At 38.6% G+C, this 21,749-nt stretch overlaps 1 protein-coding gene across 7 annotated transcripts; it reads left to right on the top strand.

Annotated features, from left to right (window-relative positions):
- The first annotated feature begins 139 nt into the window (after positions 1–139).
- LOC105560351 lies at positions 140–20,765 on the top strand. 7 transcript variants are annotated; one of them, XM_012009400.1, is made up of 8 exons: positions 140–219; positions 13,243–13,727; positions 13,820–14,417; positions 14,560–15,129; positions 16,226–16,351; positions 17,438–17,573; positions 19,342–19,507; positions 20,085–20,765. In XM_012009400.1, exons 2-8 carry the CDS (start codon positions 13,249–13,251, stop codon positions 20,176–20,178), a joined length of 2,169 nt encoding a protein of 722 aa, XP_011864790.1. In that variant the 5' UTR covers positions 140–219; positions 13,243–13,248; the 3' UTR covers positions 20,179–20,765. The 7 variants fall into 7 exon arrangements, 6 of the variants coding, with proteins under 6 accessions (XP_011864790.1, XP_011864793.1, XP_011864791.1 ...); XM_012009401.1 differs by lacking the exon at positions 140–219 and adding an exon at positions 9,993–10,402 and having other exon boundaries at positions 19,342–19,415; XR_001008816.1 differs by lacking the exon at positions 140–219 and adding an exon at positions 9,994–10,402 and having other exon boundaries at positions 17,438–17,584; positions 19,342–19,415; positions 20,085–20,165.
- Positions 20,766–21,749: the final 984 nt, after the last annotated feature.

Genomic DNA, 21,749 nt, shown 5'->3' on the forward strand with positions numbered 1-21,749 from the left:
TCTCCTCGTGGAAGCGCACCTGTGTCAAGCGCGCGCCGCGTGCGTGTCTCGCTCACAAACTCACTGGTAGACGCAGTAACGGCGAGTAGCGAGCTCCAAGAACGTCGGAGCACATCGTGGAGCATCGCAAGTGTAAAGTCGCAAGTAGTTTCCAGAGGAACGCACCACGTAGCCGCTTTTTTCGACGCTCCCACCTCATTTTATCCCCTTCGTTGATTTGTAAGTTGAAATCCCTTATCGTTCTTTTCGCAATCATTTTTTCGGCCATACGATTTTGCGCCTTGTCAGAAACCGGCGTCGCGACGCCGAGTTACATAGCGAGTCAATCAACAAATCTGGCGTGACTACAACAATGTTGATTGTCGAGTGAGCGCATATTGTCGTCGTTAGATCAATTTGCTTCCGTTTGTAGCTAACAAGTGATTTAAGACAAGATATAGGATATAAATTAATAATTAAAATTGATCGTTCGATAAATAAAATAGATGACGCTTTGAGTGATAGTTTTCTCCCGTATTCCTTATATAGTATTCCTTATAGTAGGAGGTGAAATGGATCGCAACGATCAGTATTTTAAGCGAGTATTAACTTTATAATATTAATGTAAGAAAATTTCTACTTAATATTAGTAGAATCGTATGCATAGTCATAATTCAACACAATTTAACGTCCTAAATAACATTCCGCTGCAACAAAATCTATTATTAAAGAAATTATTAAGATATTTATATATATATATGAGCGAAACATCTACAGAAATACACACATACACTCACACATGTGGAATTCAGGAGCAGCGGATCGTCTAGCGCGATTTTACCTGATCGCGTTGAAAGAGAGAGAAAGACACGCGTGCGAGAAGGAGCCGGACGAAAGCGAGCATCCGTGGTAATGCGAACAACGCTGTACACGAAAGGAACACTTGTGTTTTATGTTCGGCACGTTCTGACACTTGTGTTTTGTCCGCGGTCCGCTATTCCTCCTCGTCGATGCGATCTCGACGTCAAAATCTAGACACAGGTCTTGCCGATTCGATTAATTCATCTTTTCCTCCTCGCTCTCTCTCTCTCTTTCTTTCTCTCGTTTGGAGAGAGATCTTCTTTTTCTCTTTATTTCTCTTTTTCAAAGCCTCATTTCATCGTTATGCCGATTCCATGTCGAAGACGTGTCGCACGTGCATCCAAAGCTTGTGCGAATAACATTACCGTCGCGAGTCGGTTGAAATCATATGAGCTCATTAAATTACACGTAATCTATCCAACAAACGCGAAAATATTTGCAGACCTTTTAGCACTCTCGCTTACGGCATATTAATTATTTTAATATTTAATTAATCCACACGTGTCTGGTTCATGAGCGAGACACGTCCCAAACGACGGTAACTAGATTGCAAGATCGTTGTCGATCATGTAAATATTAAATCGGTAATTTAGACTGCCTCGACGGTGCGTACTCGCGACGGAAGATTTCAATAAACCTCTCAGACTTGCTCGGATAAAGAGAGCACATTCCTAACACTTTCTTTATAAATAAATTTTCTAAAATTCACATGTCACATCTATTCAGTGTCATACTTGTATTTTCCACCTAACGCATATTTTATTTCCGACGCATCTACTGCTTCGAACATAGCACAAACTTTTTTCAGTCGCGATTTTTATCACTCGCAATTATCATGCGGAATATATTCATCGACACTGCATCTATTTTCTGTTAAATATCGGATTGCGCGAATACTTACGATAATTTTATCTCAATTTTACGTCGATCTTGACACAAGCTCGAAAGCAGCGGTCGCTAACAACTGTCTTCGCACATCTCTCAGAGGAACAAAGTGACTTTTCACGTCTTTTGTCGATCACGTTTACGATCACGTTCGCGATCACGTTCTATTTTCGAATATACGATTGATCTGACTTCGATCTTATTTTCACCTGCAGATCACAAATCGCACGACATTCGGCATCGGTGCTTCTCGCGGCGTCTGGCACGAAACTATTTGTCGCCAGGAAGAGAGATATCCCCTGAGCGCAGATAATATTTTATTAATCATTAAGCACATAGCCGCCGTACATAAGATAATGGGAATAATATCAGGCAATGACGATAATACTGTTTGTCGTGTACGTTAATTATTGGTCCTCGCATCGCCGCCGACTTTCGTGCTGCGCCGTCGGCGACGATGTCTACTCTCGATTGTCGCGTCGATTTATTCCAAAGTGCTAAAGCTCTTTGTGAAAAATATCAGAAATCTTGTTTGTTTGCCCCAACGGTGTGATAATCTTTGAATCAGAAATAATGGCAACCCAGGAGAAATTCTTTAAATATTTTGCAATTCTTTGATTCAAGTGGAATATTTACGTGTGAAATATACATTTGATAGAATTCACTCTTTCATTTTCATCATTTTCCTAATTTGTCACCGTCAAAGAGACGATCTAGAAAGATCTAGAAAGACCTAGAAAGCACGGGTTTGAGTTCCAAATGCGGTCTCAATATAAATCATTTTTTTCAAGGTCCCGTGACGTTCCACTCGTGGCCGAACGACCGAAATACAAATATTGGAATAAAAGGTTTCGATCCTGTCGCTACGCTGCAGAAATGCAAACAACACTATAGCGTACCATATGCGTGTCTCGCCTTTTCTCTTCTCGAGATACAATAGGCGATTTTTAAAATTACACCTGTTGCAAACATATTTTCATAATTTTTGATAGAAAATCTGATACGAGTATAAATATCACTACTTGGCATTGTTCTTTAGCTTCGAATCTATTTTTCGAATATTTTACCACAAACGGGCACACTATATTTGCGACGAAAACAATGAGCACGAAACTTGTGTTTGCACAACGCGGTCGTAACGCGATGTTAATCCCGTCGACGTTAAAATCGAGACAGTTCTGTCTCGTTGTAAATTTCAGTAATTGCGCTGTAAAACCTTCTTCATCTTTGCACGCATCGCGGACGTGAAGCATCACCATCGAGTCATTTAAACACACGCCATAAAGGACTTGTTCATTCGCCATTTTGGTGCACAAGCATGCGCTATACTTGATTACGAAATGATGACAAATTGCAATAAAGTTTTATTGACTTCTTAGTATTCAATAAGATCCGAGCACTTAGCGCTATCGTTTTCTGTCTCGTATTGCGTCTTGAGAAATCTTAATCTGTTATCGCGTCAAGCTACAACGCTAAATTGTAATTACAAGGTACAGCCGTGCAATTCTTCGGATGCTTAATTTGGAAAGAAGTCTATCTTTTTTGGAATTTCAATAAAGCTTTAATTTATATTCCATTGTAGAGATATTTGAAGTTTGAAAGTAATAAATAGAAATTGTATGGAACGGGGAAAAGTGCCAATGCGAGCCACAAATGAACGGAAGACGGTTCTCACAAATTTATAAATAACTTCTCTCTTTAATAAACGTTTCGACCCTGTTTCGGGTCTTCCTCAGTATAACTCGTTAAATGTATAGTTCAAGAATCCCTCTTCTATCAAGGTCTCATTTTTTCTCTAAATGTTCCCTGTGTCAACAGACTGTGTTAACAGACAGTCGTGTTAAATCCTTTACAACGAATTCATCTCTGTCGACGTGTCTTCAGTCCTCTTTATGTCCGGGAACATTTAAAGAAAAAATGAGACCTTGATAGAAGAGGGATTCTTGAACCATACATTTAACGAGTTATACTGAGGAAGACCCGAAACAGGGTCGAAACGTTTATTAAAGAGAGAAGTTATTTATAAATTTGTGAGAACCGTTCTTCTGTTCATTTGTGGCTCGCATTGGCACTTTCCCCGTTCCATACAATTTCTTTTTGAGAGCCTTCACAACATTGGAATAATAAATAGGAATTTCGATATCTTTATTGAAACAAAATCACTTTATATTAATTAGGAAAGCCATAATTAAAAGAATATTCGATAATTTTAGGACACTGTATATATCAGTATACTTTGAACCGCATGATGTCAACGGGCGAAAATAAGACGTCATTTTCGCGTAGATTCTCAGCGATATGGATTTTCACGTACACACGTGTACGCCAATCACGCATCTACACACACCTGTATTTTTTTCATATACGACGATAAGGGATTTCTACGTGGCTGATAAAGAAAATGGCCTCGACGTGTTCGCGCCCCGTTTAATGACGTAAATCCTCTTTGCTCGCTCGATTTTTATTTCCGACGTGTTTGCTTCAGAAAAATACGAAAATTCATCACGTATTAATTTCCAGGCACAACGCAGTAGTACTCACAACGCGCACATATTTCATTTATGTCACCACTTGCAAGACTTATAACACACTTTCCGCACCTTTTTATGAGAATCAACACCCATTCACATGTTTGTATGCTCCATGAGTTACTCAGTTCGATCGTAAATCTGTAAACTTTACCCTCATACATCAAGCAGATTTCTCTTAGATGAAAATCCACGGAAAATTTATTCCGGGAATTACTCACTGGCGTTAGATAACACTTGAGAAATTTCCTTTCGGTAAAAGCCATAAGATAAGCGCGAAATCGTATCGACTTTTTTCGCTACACTTTTGTCGGGCTACACTTATCAGCTGGAACCTATCTCGTGCGATGCACTTTGGGTCAAAGAATGTCTACCGACCCGTTGTCGTGAATGCCTGAGAAGTTTGCGAGGAACTCACTTGGGGAAATCTATAGACCGGCACTGCGGAGGAGAGTAGAAGCGTAGGAGCGGCCCTACGCGCTCCTGGCGAATCCGACGACTGAAATTATCATTTTAGCTGATATACTAGCTAATGTAAGGATGCAGTTTTATCTCTTATTATCATGGGAAACGAGATAAATCGCGATAGTGCCGTTTATTTTGACAACGTGGCGGTACCACGCGCTCCTCCCCATCGACGATATACAACGTCATGACGCTTTGTGTATCGGTCCTGATATTTCCGTTCGGGTTCAGGTAATCTCGTTGACTTTTATTTTCCCTGTCTGTCTTGCTCGTCTATACCATTTTTTTTTTACGTAATTGTATGTCCACGAATGTTCTCAGATAATAAAGTTACGTGCGACAAAAAATCAAATATCAAAATTTATTATCTGAGAACATTCGTGGACATACAATTACGTAAAAAAATGGTCTAGATGAGCAAGACAGACAGGGAAAATAAAAGTCAACGAGATTACCTGAACCCGAACAGAAATATCAGGACCGATACACGAAAATGATATACGAAAAATCTTGCACAAAAAGATCATTTCAACAAAGGTTTTTTTAATCTTAAATCTATCTTCATTCAATGCTGGCAAATTTTATATTAATTGTTTAATTTTTATTCATTGGTTTGAGGTATAAGTACAATGAGATGTATAAAATTATATGTTTGTGTACTTTGTGCAACTTACATAAAGTAAGGCTCCATAGAACATTCCATAGAAATTACATAATGGAAGCGTTACACTTTGAAGATATCTTATATTTGAAGAAGGTCTGAAGAATGTTTCTTATTTAGTTTCTTCTTTAATCTCTTCATTTCACAAGAGCTTTTATTTCGAAATATACCTACTTGTTTTTGTTAGAGAAACAAGTATACTTTTTACTTCCTATTGTTGCCAACCGAAGGTTAGAGCCTGAACATTTGTCAGAATTTGATCGTGCGTTATTGTGTCACTGAGAAATCTTTTGTGCAATTATACATCACGCGCCGCAGTTACCTCTTATTTGCCGAGTACTGTTTGCTTACTTCGCGACATAACACGATTGTAAAATTGAACGATCGCCAAACTTCGCCCATTAAAGCTCTGTATGCAGGTGGTTTAACGTGACTGCACTGCGAAGCTAATCCGCGCCGATGCGTTTCCGAGTTCACATCGAATTGTTGCGTTATCGAAGCATTGAGTCGTGGGAAAAAGAGGGATCGGTTTTTATGATTCTGTCGGAAACGGAATTATACTCATTTTTGCAATCGATATTTTATAGTGGACGATAACTTTTGCTAGTGATGAATTTGCGGGATTATTAAATTCGTCGAGTAAACAGAGAAAAGGCGGTATTTGAAAAATACGAGAAAAAAAAAGAAGAAACTCATTATCGAGAAATCATTAATGTTCTTTTACTGTTAAAATAAAATTTTATTTTAAGTTTATATTCAAATAATGATTATAAATGTAGATAAACACAACTGTAGCATTAAAATGAAATTTCTGACTGCAGATTTATTTATTAATATATTTATGTGTTATATAAGCATCACATGATGAATAGCATAAGTTTCAACAATTCTTCTTCTCTGACCCTACGTCATTAATTTTCTTACTTTATATATAATATATCGTGTAGTAATCAGAGTACACCTTAACGATAAAATTATTATAAAGCCAGCAAAGCTGTGATTTGTTCCATCAAACTTTCGGAGTGTTGCAATTGCGTATAAACTTTTTTCCTTTTGTCGTCGCTCGTAATAGCGCGCTCTTATCAGCGAAATATTGTTTCAAGAGGAAACCTGCGATGTATATGTGCGTATGAATGTGCTCTTGATTTCTATCGAAGCGGGCACGCTTACCGGTATCGTTGTGATCGCAGGTAGAAATTTCCAACGCGTCACGTACGCCATTCCAGACACTTCAATGCGTTCAAAGGTTTGACCTTTGTACATATATACAGGGTGTTCCAACAGGAAAAGTTAATATTCTAGGAGGTATCGGTCATTTTAAGCGAAACTGTTTGTATGAATCTATGTCCCATTTCCCACTGTTTCCGAGATAGAGCTATTTGGAAGGTACCGTTGCGAAATTACTGACAAGAAAGAAATACCACGCACTATTTCTAATATTTCTTGTTCAAGTGATACATCTTTCATAGATCATAAACGACGAAAGCGTCGACGGTATTCTTCACCAGCAGCACTACCATCACAAAAACCGTAAACATACAGCATATTTGCATATTCGACTTTTGTGAATATGCGAGGCATTTTGAATATTTCTACAATGTTATCAGCACAACAGTCAATAGACTATAAGAGTAAATTACCGCAGTTTATGAGGTTGGATGAAGGGTAAAGTGTACAGAAAAAAGGTAAATAAAAAAGTAATACGAGACTTTCAAGTAGCTCTATCTTGGAAACGGTAGAGAATCGGACAAATGATCATATGAACATTGTTGCTTGAAATGACTGATACTATCACTTCCCATAATATTGACCTTTCCTCATGGAACACCCTTACATGTTTATTCCTTCTTGAGTCACGACTTCAAGAAAATTTCCCGTAGCTCGTATCGATTGTGCAATTAATAAATTTCTGGCAGCAAACGCGTCCCTTTGTCTTAATTACCTCCCATCGAAATTGCGTTATTAATTTACTTCGGGAGTATAAAGAACATTGGTTATATACGGTAGACTGAGCTATCGCTTCACTTTGACAATTAATAGCGGAAATCAGAAATTACTCGAGAAAATTAAATATCACATGTTTATGAAATTAACTTGAGGCCACTTTATCCTATTATCTATTCTGATATAATAAAACTTTCTTTATTGCTCTTAAACTTTAATTTAGGTTTGCCTGCAAAAAGTTGAGTATGTCAGTTTTGTGTCATACCTTCTCTCAATTATCAAAAATTGTGACGGTTTCGTTGTCAATGACGTTTCGTTTGCAGAAATGAATCAGGTGCACGATGACGCAAGCAATAGTCATTATCTTAAGATGACTCTTCCGCATGTATGCTGTTAGTACGATATAATTTAAGTTACTATATTTTCTTCTTTCCTGTCCTATTTCAAGATTGGATAATGATTAATCGCTCGACGTATCTCAACGCCAAAATTATCTATGATTTAATCGTTATCCAGCTTTAAGATATTCGCACGTTTATCATGGCAATTATTTCAATATTATCATTATTGATATAATAACTGACCGTATAGTAGAATGAAAAATTCATACGGTGATGAATGGAAAATTAAACAACTTTGATCCTTTGTAAAGCATATTATAAGGAAAGAATTAAAATTTGAAAAATGTTTCCTATATATCTCTATGTTCTATTATATATTTAACAATTCTAACTTCAGTATTAATTACGAAGATATTTACTGTTCAATATTTGAAACTTATAACAAATGACAAGTTTTGCGCTTTTGTGTAAAAAATTGCTTTAGATCTACAGATGCAGAGGTTATTAGATTTCGAACAACTTGTATATAACTTATGTATGCATATCACTTCTTTCTTCTTTATTTTGTTATGGCACCCGGCTCCTGTATCGAGCCGACACGACCACGACGAACCAATAGTCTTGACTTGATGATATAAATCTCTTAACGTGCAATCGCGTTTTTAATGTCACACAATGCAGAGGCCCAACTACCGAGCCTCGCGCGGGATGATGCAATCCCTATTGGATGATGCAATCCCGCAGGATCAAAAATTTTATCTTCCGTCGGAAGACGTGTGAACCGCTCAACGGCCCAGACGGGACTATGCATATCACTTGAATACATAAAACTATTATAGAGATATAAACATTATGAACGTCCCAAATCTGTAGAATTAAATTACCTAAATTGCTTATTAAACATTTTATAGATTCCGGAATAAGTATCTTTTATTCTTACTTTCTGTTCTGTTAAAACGAGGAAATATTACGAATCCGTAAAGCCGTAGCGATCTCTTTTTCTAACTGGTCAGTATACGATGAATCATCATCCCCCTACGATTAAGCTGTTGCCGCCACAAAATGGCGAGGCAAGGCATTAACAACGATGGCCGACGAGAGCTCGTGGACATGTTTCCTCGCCGTCCCTCGTTATCTCTTGTCGCTTCATCGTTCTTATCAGTGAGCAAACAAACGGACTCCCTCTGCGACCTTTTTCCCCCCGGACCATACTGTGTGTAATTCGTCCAATCCGGCTGGACAAAATTACGCATGGTCCTTACCGTTAGGTATATATAAACTAACGAACGATTGTGTGTAAAAGTTGTTTTGGACAAAATATCACGAAATGACGTCAAAAATATCATTCTAGAAAGAAAAATTTTGTCAAGTTCGTGATATTTTACACAACTGTTATTAATAAAAAGACTTGATCTCTTTACTGAGAGGATAAACTCATTCATTGTTGAATGCACCTTTTTCCGCATTTACAAAAAAACAAGTTCAGTAATGACAGAAAAGAAAAGGAAAAAGAAAATTGCAGAAGATGTCAGTGAAATGTATAAAATCTTGAATCAGGTGGGACGTTTATAATGTTTATATCTCTATATATTTAATTTAACGAAGTAATAAAGGTGTAAGAGCCAGGACAGGATTTAGGTGTCTAAATAATTTTAATTTGAAGTCTATTGCGAAAAATAATAGCCAAGATATGAATCTCCCTCTCACTAGGCGGGCCTCACCACTTCGACCGAGGCATTATTTTTCGCAATAGACTTAAAATAAAAATTATTTGGACACTAACATCCTAACTTGGCTCTTACTCTTTTATTACTTCGTATTTGTGATTTCACGTCAGAGTCTTATGAATTTTATTTGCTCTGTGCTTACGTCAGTTATATACAAGTTGTCTAAAATCTAAACTGCGCATCTATAAATTTAAAGCAATTTTTGTATCAAGCTACATATCGCGAAAATGAGAGGTACGATCGATTCTTGCAGCAATAGTAGCACGCGAGAATAGACAAGCATGAAGAATCTCGCAATCGGCTGACCAATGAGAAGCGAGGGTCCGCCCAATCGGTCGCTCCCGCTGCTGCTGGTGTCCATCTAAACAGTCTGCTGTATATTCTCCAGCTCTTCTCTCTCTTTTTCTCATTCCCTTCCTCCCCCCCCCCCTCTCTCTCTTTCTCTCTTATACACTCACTTACACATACTTTGTCACTCTCCGTTCGCTTTGCTGCTCGATGACGAACGCAACGGCATTGCTTCGTCTACAGTAGAGACTGTAGAGACTCACCGTTGTAGCTTCGCTACGATTCCACCTCTTTCCTTCCACCTTGCGTCTCTTCGTGGGACACCACGGCGAGTCATCTCAGTTGCAAAGCGCTTTCCGTCGGCGAAGCGTCTTCCTCTTACAACTGTTCTTTCGCACAGAACAAGTGCATTTTTCGACCGCAGTTGGTAGAAATTTTATTGCGAAAAGTATTATATCAGCCAGGGTTTGAACCTAGACCTACACTCTATACACTCCCTACACTCCTCCCAACACTTAACGCGGGCGTCTGTTCTTTTCAACATTTTCATCATCGACCCCGCGGATATTTCCGAGTGTATGTACTATATATCTTTGGCACATGCTATCAACTTAAGTGTATCGGTCTCTGGGATCAGGATTTATTCGGTGCGTCAAGGTTACAGACTGCAAGAACAGGAAAGATCTGGCACGCGAAATTCAAATGCGACACACGGCGAACGAGGTACCAATGAATGATTATTTTACGCGCATGAAGTGCGTGTCCCAAGTCATGTTTAAAGATTTGAAGGATTTATTTAACAAAACTACGATATTTGTATCGTTAATTTAGATTGAGCTTGTTAATAAATATATTAACGATGCCGGGAGTTATTCAAACGATATTTATAAGTTTATTTGCTAAAATGTCATTAATAAGTTTACCGGTGACTTCGTTTACGGGGATCGGTTTAAAATAATGTCGATTAATTATGAAACGGCAATTTCTTGATATTTGCATTACATCAAAGGTTAAGAAATTATTCGACGGAACTGGCAAAAATGTCAATTTAAAAACACAACGTTTCGACCGTAAATTCTGGTCCTTTTCAAGTGTAGGATAATTACATAACGATTCCAAATTCGGACATTGTGCCAGCAATAGACCTGAATCTTCTTTAGATGTTATGTTCGTAAAATAAGCCATATGGACGCACATATTGAAACTCATGAATATAAAACTGTCAGCGAGAACACAATTTTTCTCCCGAAAAAGAAGTATCGAGATAGTTGAACGATACGTTACAGAATTTTATTTAAGTTTATAATAACCAACTTTTTGTTATTCACTTCACCATCATCACATTTATAATTGAACGTTACCGTCGCATTGCGATTCGATTAGACGCTCGTGACACTAAAGTACAAATTGCGAGATCATCACCGACGAGATATAGCGGAAGTCGCGCGAGGTCTTTGCCAAAGAAAGAGAGCCGTCGCGTGCTCTCGCGCCGGAAGTCGAAACTTGACATTGCCGAACGGAAGTGTGACGCAGGACAAACAGTACCTCTCGCATTTTTTCCCGAGACGGACGAGGTGTGTCCCCGGTCCTTTCCCTCTCCTCCACCCTCTTCACTAAACTCGCCGTGTATGTTCTCGCCCGCGAGCCGAAACAATCTCGTGTCGCGTGCCTCGAGGATTCCCCTGAAAGAATGACTAATCGAGTCCGCAGGACCGTTATCTTTGATCCTGTTGATTGACGAACTTTTGATCAACAGGTCTTGATTTGATTTGCAATTAGTAGAAATCTATTTAGAAATTTTATCAATATTGAATTATTCACGGTTACTTCTTAGAAATTTTTTAATTGACTTTACACGTTATTGCCAAAGAACAATGAGTAAAAAGGATCGATTTTTTGGCCCATCTTGAAAAACGGACAAAACACATCATTTCCAGGGAATTTTGACCCGCTGAACACGATGCTGTATATAGTTTTCGTCTAAACCCCGGGGAACGTGTTCTTATTCGAGGATCTATCATGCAATATAATCCAATTTCTATCATGCAATAATCCATAAGTTATAATAGTTTGTTACTGGGTGCATTGGGCTTAGGATGTTTTTGGAATTAGTCATCAGAGCTCCTGATTCCCTCGTGTACTCTACTAACATTCCTCACCGTGGGTCTCATTTATTGACAAATACACGAGTTTGTAATAGTTTTGATGTTTATGCAAAGGCTCTTTAGGCCGTTGGATTATTGGATGATAAATCCTCGGATAAGAACGTGTTTTCCGGGCTTTAGACGAAATCTAACTTTGGCATCGTGTACAGCGAGTCAAAATCCTCAGGAAATGATGTGTCCTATCTGTTTTTCACAGTGGGCCAAAATCTTTCTACCTATTTTTCTTTGCATTACATATCGAGAAAACAGCAACCCTCACGGAACATAATCTCCAATGGAGATTCACATAAGAAGTCGGTCATAAGAAAATTGACCGCACAGTTGATTATTTTTTAAGTAATCGTGGTTGGTCAATTTTCTCATGACTACCGACTTATATGTCATGGTAGAATAGACCTTATATTTACTGCATGACAATGACATCATCGAAACACAGTTTTGTAAAATGTATACTCACATTTTTAATTAATTTTTATTGTGCATACGGTGGACATTAATGCCCAGTCGTCCAAAGCTAGAAGTGTTTCGGAATGCAATTTAAATTCATATATTTTTATAAATCCGATTTGGAAAGTGGCCCAGTCGGCTGGGTACTGTGTTGTGTCAGCAATTCAGTACTAAGTTGACTGGGCCATTTTCTAAACTGGATTCACTGCTATTGTATGGATGTTCAATGGAGTTTTCAAATCCCCATCATGAATATCGAATGAACGTCCAATGGATGTTTAGCTCTGTGTGGGGTGATACATGGCAAGCTGGCAAACTTGCCTGCCATGTAATTATCAGGTACATCTACTAAGCGAAATATTTCTTTCCGTAAAAGAAATTAATTAATTTTTGCAAGATCAAAAAATATTGATGTAAACGTTAACGAGAGATCTCGGTGAGAGCAAAAGTTTCCGCGCGATCGCCGACCTAGACACCAATCTCATCTGTTATCCGGTTGAAAATCCGACATATGACTTTACTTGTACCGCTCCGTTATCGCGACGATAACGCTATTCTGGTGCCTTTGCGCGCGAGTTTTCGCACGTGGCCGCGTTGTCGTCTGTCATTAACATTGATATTACGTTGCTCGGGAAAATTAGGAGACTGCGAAAGTTGAAAAGCTCTTGCATTTATCTTTTCGATAAGTTATAATCCGCAATAAATAACGTAATATATCTGTTAAAGATCAGATATTCGTTAATTATTCCTATGAAAGTTAAGAATATAATTATTTTTGGACAGAAATTTCTCTCACAGAGATTTAATGAAACGAGCGTAAAAAAGTGAAGGCATCTCATCGGAGATGCGCCGATGGAGTCGGAAAGAGTCAAGGCGCTCCTGGATACACACGCGAATTTATGAGATTAGATAATTATATTGCTGCTAAAGAGGAACTTTCGTTTTACCTAGGACATAATGAAAGAGACGCTGATAAAACAAGAGATCAAAATGGAATGGGACGGACATCATGCGGACGATAATTCATCGCAAGTTCCTAGAACGGAAGATCAGACTGCGACGGAGAGTCCTCAAAGCGTAATAACGACGAGGAGACATGTGAGAACGATTACGACTACTGGTCATATAACGGAGGGAATCGCCGAAGTTGATCCGGAATCGCCAGATTCCAATTCGGTTACCGGAAGTCTTCATCAGGGGTTTCAACAGAGAAACGAGCAACACGAGCAAGCTCAACAGCGTAATTTCCAAGAAGAACAGCAACGAACTCATCAAGCACAGCAGCATTACGTGCAGATTTCCCATACGGGCAATGAGGATCAGCATCGTTCGACTGATCAGCAACGCGTCGTTTATACCACCGGACAGGAAGTTCAAGTTGAAGTCTCCGATAGCTCCGAGGCTACCATCACACTTACGGTTAAGGAACCACCCAGGTAAGAATAATTAAAGGATTGCTAGAGTAAAAGTTAAGAAATGATAGAAAAAAAGCATCTTTATCCAAACTGTATGACTTGTTCGCGCCAAGATATGAGACTGCCACCTCAGACAGAATGGACGTGGACCGGATATACGCTTATTCCGACGGTCACGAAGTCCGAAGAGAGAACCATGTGATTACCGTACAAGTACCCGATCATCGACGAACTCAGACCGGACACCAAAGATTTAGTCCTCACGAGAATCATCAAGTGTCCGGGACGAACGCTGGTACCAGATATCAGACGTCGCCAGTTCTGACCACGGCGGAGGACTACGACACCTCGATCGTCACGCAGTCAGGATCTGCGGTCCACCTCGAATCACACGCGCAGGCATACTCGCCGCCAATCGATAGTATACGAGTTGGTCAGCAGCAACAACTCTTAGCAACAAGTTATACCGACGCCAGCAGTGTCGTCAAATATGACGTCGAGACCACGGCTGCCGCGGATACCATCAAGCCTCACAATACGTACACCACGCTGGAAACGGTCGCTATTCCACCAACGCAGCCCCAATACACACAGTATTTATCAGCCGGCGAAACTTTTCACCAGGCACCAACATATCGATACACCAAGCCGGGAGATTCCGTCATCTTGGCGTATTCGGCAGCGCCGCAACTTGGCTCGAGAGTTACCGAGGTGAGACGGCACAGCCAGTTATTTGAATTATATATCTTATTGTTTCAACTTTCTTTCATTTGGTAATTCATAGCTTATACTTTTCAGTTTTTTTTTCCTTCCTTTTTAAACCAAGACGATATCTATGTTTCACACTCAATAGATAGAATCACCAGGCAGCGCTTACATGAAGGGTGACCCCACGTTAGCGTCATCGTTGGCCGCCACCCGAGCGGTTCCATTGCACTTCGAGCAACCTGGCTCACCAAGTTCTCAAGTGACACTGTACACGGAAGCGACGTCGTATCCATATGTGAAGCCCTCCTCGGCTGATTCTTACTGGCCTAGCGGCAGCGCTTCCCTACCTTCGACTTTAGAGTACGTACAGGGTCACCCGGGCATCACCGCGATCTCTGTCAGCGACGCTGCGAACGTGCAGCTCTTTTCCAACTGTAGCGGTGGATACAGCGTTTCCGCGGGCGGGGGTGGACCACCTCCTGGATGGGCTACTCTTCCGCTTTCCGATCCGGACGAAGGATTCGACGGAAACGTTATAACGACGGAGGCCAAAGAATGTGTTAATTGTGCAGCCAATATGACGCCGTTATGGAGAAGGGATGGCACTGGTCACTATCTGTGCAACGCCTGTGGCCTCTACAATAAGATGAATGGCGTCAACAGGCCACCTATGCGATGCCCCAAACCGAAGCAGTCGGTTGCACCGGTAAACATTGTGCGAATCATATCATTACTATAATCTAATTATACAACATTTGCGAGTGTTAATTTTCGCAATTTGAGAATCGGAGTTTGAGGAAATAGCATTCAAATCCCAATTCTATTTACGCGCATTTCCGTCTCTTTTCATAGTTATCGGTCTTCTTACATTTCTGTAATAGTTTCTAACAGTCCTTAGTATATTACAATGAATTACGTATTTCAATTATTGTAACTGAAATAATTGCGCTCTTTATTTAGCTTGGATGCCCAAACTCTCAAATTATCTCTAAATGACTCTTTCTTTCTCGTTCTTATTATTTTCTACTGGGTTTTAACATAAACTTTGAATTTAATGACTATATCGTATTGAAAAGGGGTAAAAGAACGATTAAAACACTGTTTGCTGCTCGCACGCTCAAATGTTTAATTGCCGGGTCCAAAATCCGTTTGACCATTGCTAAAATGGGGCCACTGATATTTACCCTGATAATTTCTCACCCATGAAGCGTACATGGCTTCGATATTAAGTAACATTCTCGCGTCCTCTACCTCTCTCGTCTCTCTCCCTCTGCTCTGCTCTCCCTCTCCTCCCCGTTTCCCTCTACCGTTACCGAAGACAGAGGGAAGAGGCACGTTATCTCGAGCAAATAATCACTACGGGACTCGCTGGCGGCTGTTTGCTCTATTTTTCTTGCTCCGAGCACTCCCATTTCGTTGTCTCGCTTCTTCAAATACTCCCCGTCTCTCGACGACGATGCAACATTTTATGTCGTCATCGACTGCCGAAACGATGGGTTCTTTTTTCACGCTTACACCCAGCGAGAAACGACTTGTCAATCGACGTCGAAACAATGCCGATTCAACGTCAGTATGCCGATTATTTCGACGTCGATCGACGAGCCATTTCTGACTGGGACGACGTGTACATTTTTATTCCCGACTGCTTCCAATCTTCGATTGTAATTTTAAGTTACCCGATGTAAGCGAGATATACAACGTAATTCTATCATTTACTGACGTATTGCACATAAGTTTATTTATGTGATTTGCGTTACTTTGCAGTTGACATATATTTTTTTTATAGCGTGAAACTACTTTTTGCGTTGCAGCCTAACGCACGGAGATCAGGAGTACAATGTGCAAATTGTAGGACAACGAACACAACCCTTTGGAGACGAAACAACGGTGGTGAGCCAGTCTGCAATGCGTGCGGCCTTTATTTCAAACTGCATAACGTAAGTTTCGAAATTATATAATTATATTACATCGTTTCATTTGTGTTTTATTTGAACAGAAATTTTTCAGTCGACTCTTTTCATTTGTAAAACTTTGAACATAGCAATATACTTAATAATGACAGATGACACAAGTAATAATAATAATACAGCCAAAAAATGACTATTGTTAGTCACTTAAAAAGTATTTAACAAAAAGGACCCTTATATTTTTCTGTCGCCGGTGTTTCCAGTAATGTTCTAAGAACCGCTGCAATGCCTTCCATTCTCATGCGATATAAAAACACCAAGAAAGCAGTGGAGAAATTTTTTTTAATTAACATTAATCTTACTGCGAACTGGTCAGCACGTTATCAGTCTTTTTGCGATTGCTAACTGTGATAACGACGACTTGATTGTTTTTACGCACGTGAGACGACCCCGTCTCGACGTTGAAGAGGAGCGCAGATTATCGCGCGAATCTGTGCAAACGATCGTGACAACAAATTTAATTAAAACAGAGATCGATGCGCAGCCTGTACCGAGGTGTACTCGAGGTTTGATCGAAACGATGTTCGTTCTCTCTGTTCTTTTTCGTTCTTGTTATTGTTTAAAAGTTGAAAATACAAGCGATTTCATGCTTTAGCCAGACAGAGATTATTAAAAGAAAATAATGTTTCGAAGTCTCTCTCACGTACACTAAGAAATATGGATGTGAATTCCATTGGTGTGGAATGAACACCCATACAGGTGTTTATATAATTCTCACCTTATCGATGTGAAATCAACATTGCCTGGTTAGTGTGGAAAATTCACATTGCCAGCGTGAATGTTCAACAACGTGTACATATATACACGATGACCTAAACGCTGTAGCGATTGATTATTCTATTATAGTTACATGTGGCGTCGTCACGGCGGTCACATCGCATGTCGTAAAAACAAAACAATATAGCATCAAAGTTGACACCGCGTTTATTGGTGTGAAAGATTTCCTACACTTTTGATGTTAAAATTCACACCGAGTTATTTAACTACGTGGGTGCGGTGAAAGCTCACACCACGATTTTCTAGAGTGTAGAAATATAATTACATTTACGCGAACAGGTGAATAGGCCTTTAAGCATGAAGAAGGAAGGAATACAAACACGAAAGAGGAAACCGAAGAATCATTCGGGTATCACGGGAAATTTACCCGGTCCTAGTGGTATCCACAAGACCGATATAAAATCCAATCTACTTGGTGAGTCTTCGGTGAGCAAGTCATTGTACATTTATTTTTTGCTAACGTTTATACTTCCCATTCTACATTTTTATTTTTACCTCCCATCAATTTACATTTTAACAACTATACATCTTCATCTTTGAATTACTGTTCGCACAAAATTTTCAATTGACGACGATACTGTGTATATTGTCATCTCAACAGTACGTGATATTCTGTACATTCCACATATTTCTTATAATACGATTAGTCTCCAAGCAGTCTCAGAATTTATCATTAGGTGTACCTACTACTAGGAGTGAGTGAAATACTTTCATTGTTTAAAATACGTTATTTAAAATGTGCAATTTAAATGTGGAGCTAAAAATTATTCTTAACTATCGCCATCATCAGCGTGTAAATCATAACTAACCGGTTTCTCAGTGTACAAATATCGTTCTTCATGGGACGGTCAACCAATAATACCCGTCCCCGTCCATCGACAATCGCGATGGCCGACTAAACATACGATCGCGTGTATGTGACAGTATGAGGGAGGGTCGGGGAAACTCCGACAAGAGCACACAACAACCGATAGTGCCTCGGATTGGTCCGAGCTCGGGGATATACTCCGATAGCGGCCAACACATACTTCTCATCGATGGGGGATTAACCCGAAGAACACGCACGCGTTGAGATATGCGGGAGGGAGACGTGTAACGTTACCTTCGGCTCGATATTTTTCACACGTGAAGTCATAATAAAGTTGAAAAGTGATCGGCACAATCAGCGCGCTTCTAAATTTCTAGAAAATTATATCTCCGATCTATATATTTCGACTAAAAAAGATATTAGCAATTGTGTGCTCGATTGAGGTATATTCTCTATTTACAATAATTAAACTCGTATATACTATTTTTCGAATTAACACGATTGAGCTTGTCACTTTGTCCAAGTCCTTCAGATTTGCAAAGCCGGATATATCTATACATATAAAACTGGTGAATAACAATTCACGAAATTTTACTTGAGTTACACATGCTCTTATCTTTCCCGAAAATCACGCTACAGCCTTGAGGCACTTCCTAAGTGAATAAGCAAGAGGCAAAATAAAGATTAAAACCGATTAATGATTGTATGGACATCTCGAATATTCATCGTGATAAGAAACTGATAGCTAAACCTTTACGACTTAAGTGTCAAATACACATAATTAACGAAAGTAAAGAGAGAGATATAAATAATACCAAAAGAATGTGAAACGCTAGTAGTTAATTAACAGTAAAAAGCATTGTTAGGCGACATTAATATTTACATCGCTTTAGACTTTAGTCCTACTCTAGTCGTTACGTCGGATGGACGTGCCTTCGAACATAGTTCTCCGAGTGACGCCCAGAGACGGATGTCGAACCTCCGTTTTTAATTTAATATCGATGACGTAATATTTGTAAGTAAAAAATTTCACTTGGCTCATAATTTGACTGGTTTCAATCGATACATTTTTAAGTTGCAATGTCCTCTAGAAAACTTGTAGATTATTAAATTTCTTGAAAAGGACCACAACCCGCATGGTCGAAACGTCGGAATCAAACAACTAAACCATCTGCCAGCCTAACGTCGTCTCTAACAATTCTTTTTACAGATATAAATAAGTTCATTGTTGGAAAAACCTATTATCAAATTTAAACATATTATAGTGTAACATCACAATTAGTGATCTTGAAATACAATTCATATATCGTTTGTTAAGAAACAGTGTTGCGAGCAAAGTAATCATGATGATAGTGTCTTTTTATTGACTTTACAGTGGACTCGTTGCAGTTGAACATGTACGCAAGCGGGGGTGGGGGTAATGGAGGAGCCGAAGAGCATTGTCTTCCAGTAAGTACACCAACTGGGATACAATTAGGGCATGCGCACTCCCCACTTGCATTACCTACCGCCGCCGTGTTGAATCGCCAAACCACCCTTACGTGAGTCACGAATCACTTCATTTGTAACGCGAAATTTCTGTATGCTCCATTTTTGCACCGCAATAATGGAATATGACGGGCTATTATTAATTCACATTATCTAATAAATCGACTATTAAGAAAATTCAAATGAAGTCAAAGAAACTTTGAGCAAGAAAAAAAATAATGAATTGCATAAATAATAAGGAAAAAATATCTATTTTTTTGGGTGCTTTGATATATGCATTTATAGCTTTTTTATAGCTTTAGTTTTGATTATAAAATGACTCAAAATTCGACGCAAAACTTACGAATAAAGAGAATAGCGATAGTTCTGAAATACTTTCTACACAGTAGCAAATATACATATAACAATTGAATTTTCATCCAAACTGAAATAAAAATAATGAAAGAAAAAATTAAGGATTTAAATATTGCTAGATTATGTTTTACTGTCGAAATTTAATTTTTATTTTTAAGTTTAGTCATTTTTTTTTAATTTAAAAATGACAAGCTATTAAATTGGAAAAATAGGAAATCTCACAACGCGCCGGCACGCGTGATAACTATTTCTTATTGCTATTCTCTCTTTTTTTAGTGTGCCACCACTAGAACCAATCACTAGTCAATCCAGCAGCGACATCGCCTCGGTTATAACATCAACTACAGCTGCCCATACTGAGAAATCGTGAATATCTTTCTGTTCTGTAGAAACTTGCCGACTGTAGCTACAATAGGGTCGTGTTATCGGCTTTATTATTCCCAGGTAGCCAAATCTATCAGAACAAATTTCGTCAAATGCCCACTATAAATTTTGAAGGCAGAAAGACTGCAGATTACATACAGAAAATGACATAGTCGACATGTTGCCAGCGTGTCAGCAGAAATACAACAAAATCTGCTTACATAACTGGACCTGTTCCATTTCTGTCGATAATCTGTTGATAGCGTATGTTTTATAGACTCTATTCCCAAAACAAAAGCGTAATGCGGACACAGATGGCTATGATTTTGGCGTGGGTTTCTAATGAATCTGCTGCCAATCTGATGCCAATCTACCAACATTTTACCAATTGGGTTAGTTTCAACAACGAAATACGTTAATCATCGTTGATAAAACAAACGTATTATATGCAAATAGATAGAATCCTGTATAAAAAAGAAATAGCATGTATATTATAAATGTTTATTTACTTGGATATTTAGTGCTGAGGAAAGCATATAATCTTCATTAATCTGATATGAAAAATGAAGTTTAGTGCTAAACGTTTTACATCAATACGAACCAAAGGAGTCAGTTACACCTCAATATCTAATTTGTCGAATTAGAAACCAATTTTTTATGCTGTGTTCCTATCATTTATTTATATTTATTATTAAGTATTAATTTTACTTAATCATCTATTTCAGCCCTATTGTGAATTTAGAAACGTGGCGCATTGTAACCAATGCATTTATTCTATTCTTTTAACCCTTTACTTTTTGTTGTGTGCGAAATATATTTTTTTAATTTACCCTTTTGTAGGAATGTCTTTCAACCGTCAGGTTATATATATATATATCACCATGATATTTCTAAAAATTCTTTGAAATTTATGCTTAATTTTGATTAAACACTAAATACTACACTGTATGTATAGGCGCTTAACCTGTTTCAAGCGCTGAACTTTTGAAATTTCCCTTAACGAGAAAATATGCAGGACGAGGACCGGGATCAAACTGAGAATCCTACTATTAGCACTATTAGCACAAGGTTTCATGTCATCCCGTAATTTTTGCGAAATAATCAAATTGTTTCTTAGAAGCGATACAATATCGGTAACACTTTCTTACGATTTCTTCTTCGGATCCTGCGTTACCGATATTACAGACTATGTCGCGGAGAATGCCTGAACTGATACGCTCCCTACCAGGAAAAACGGAGAAGAGAAAGAAAGACAAAACTGCACGGAGAATGTTTTCTTCAAAATCCTGAAAATCGGGTAATTGTGAGACAACACGGGATTTCGAAAAATTTTATGTGTTTTTTGAAATTTTACCATACATTTTACTAGCAATTATACTTATTGTTAGTATACATTTTACTAGTAAAATATATGGTAAAATTTCAGACAACTCTCAGAAAGTTTTTTAAAATGCCATGTTGTCCCACGATTACACGATTTTCAGGGTAAGTTTTAAGAAAAAATTCTCTCCCTGTATGTGTGTTACATCAAAAAGAAATAAAAACTATAAATTGTTTTAAACTTTAATTTGAAGCTGA

This window comes from Vollenhovia emeryi, unplaced genomic scaffold, assembly GCF_000949405.1.
Source record: "Vollenhovia emeryi isolate VEMERY1.0 unplaced genomic scaffold, V.emery_V1.0 DF939232.1, whole genome shotgun sequence".
NCBI lineage: Eukaryota > Metazoa > Arthropoda > Insecta > Hymenoptera > Formicidae > Vollenhovia > Vollenhovia emeryi.

Coding starts and splice junctions, on each gene's coding strand:
- LOC105560351 (XM_012009398.1), top strand. CDS start 10,382: ATGCGACACACGGCGAACGAG. Junction 10,403..13,242: donor TGCGACACACGGCGAACGAG/GTACCAATGAAT, acceptor CGTTTTACCTAG/GACATAATGAAAGAGACGCT. Junction 13,728..13,819: donor ACGGTTAAGGAACCACCCAG/GTAAGAATAATT, acceptor GTTCGCGCCAAG/ATATGAGACTGCCACCTCAG.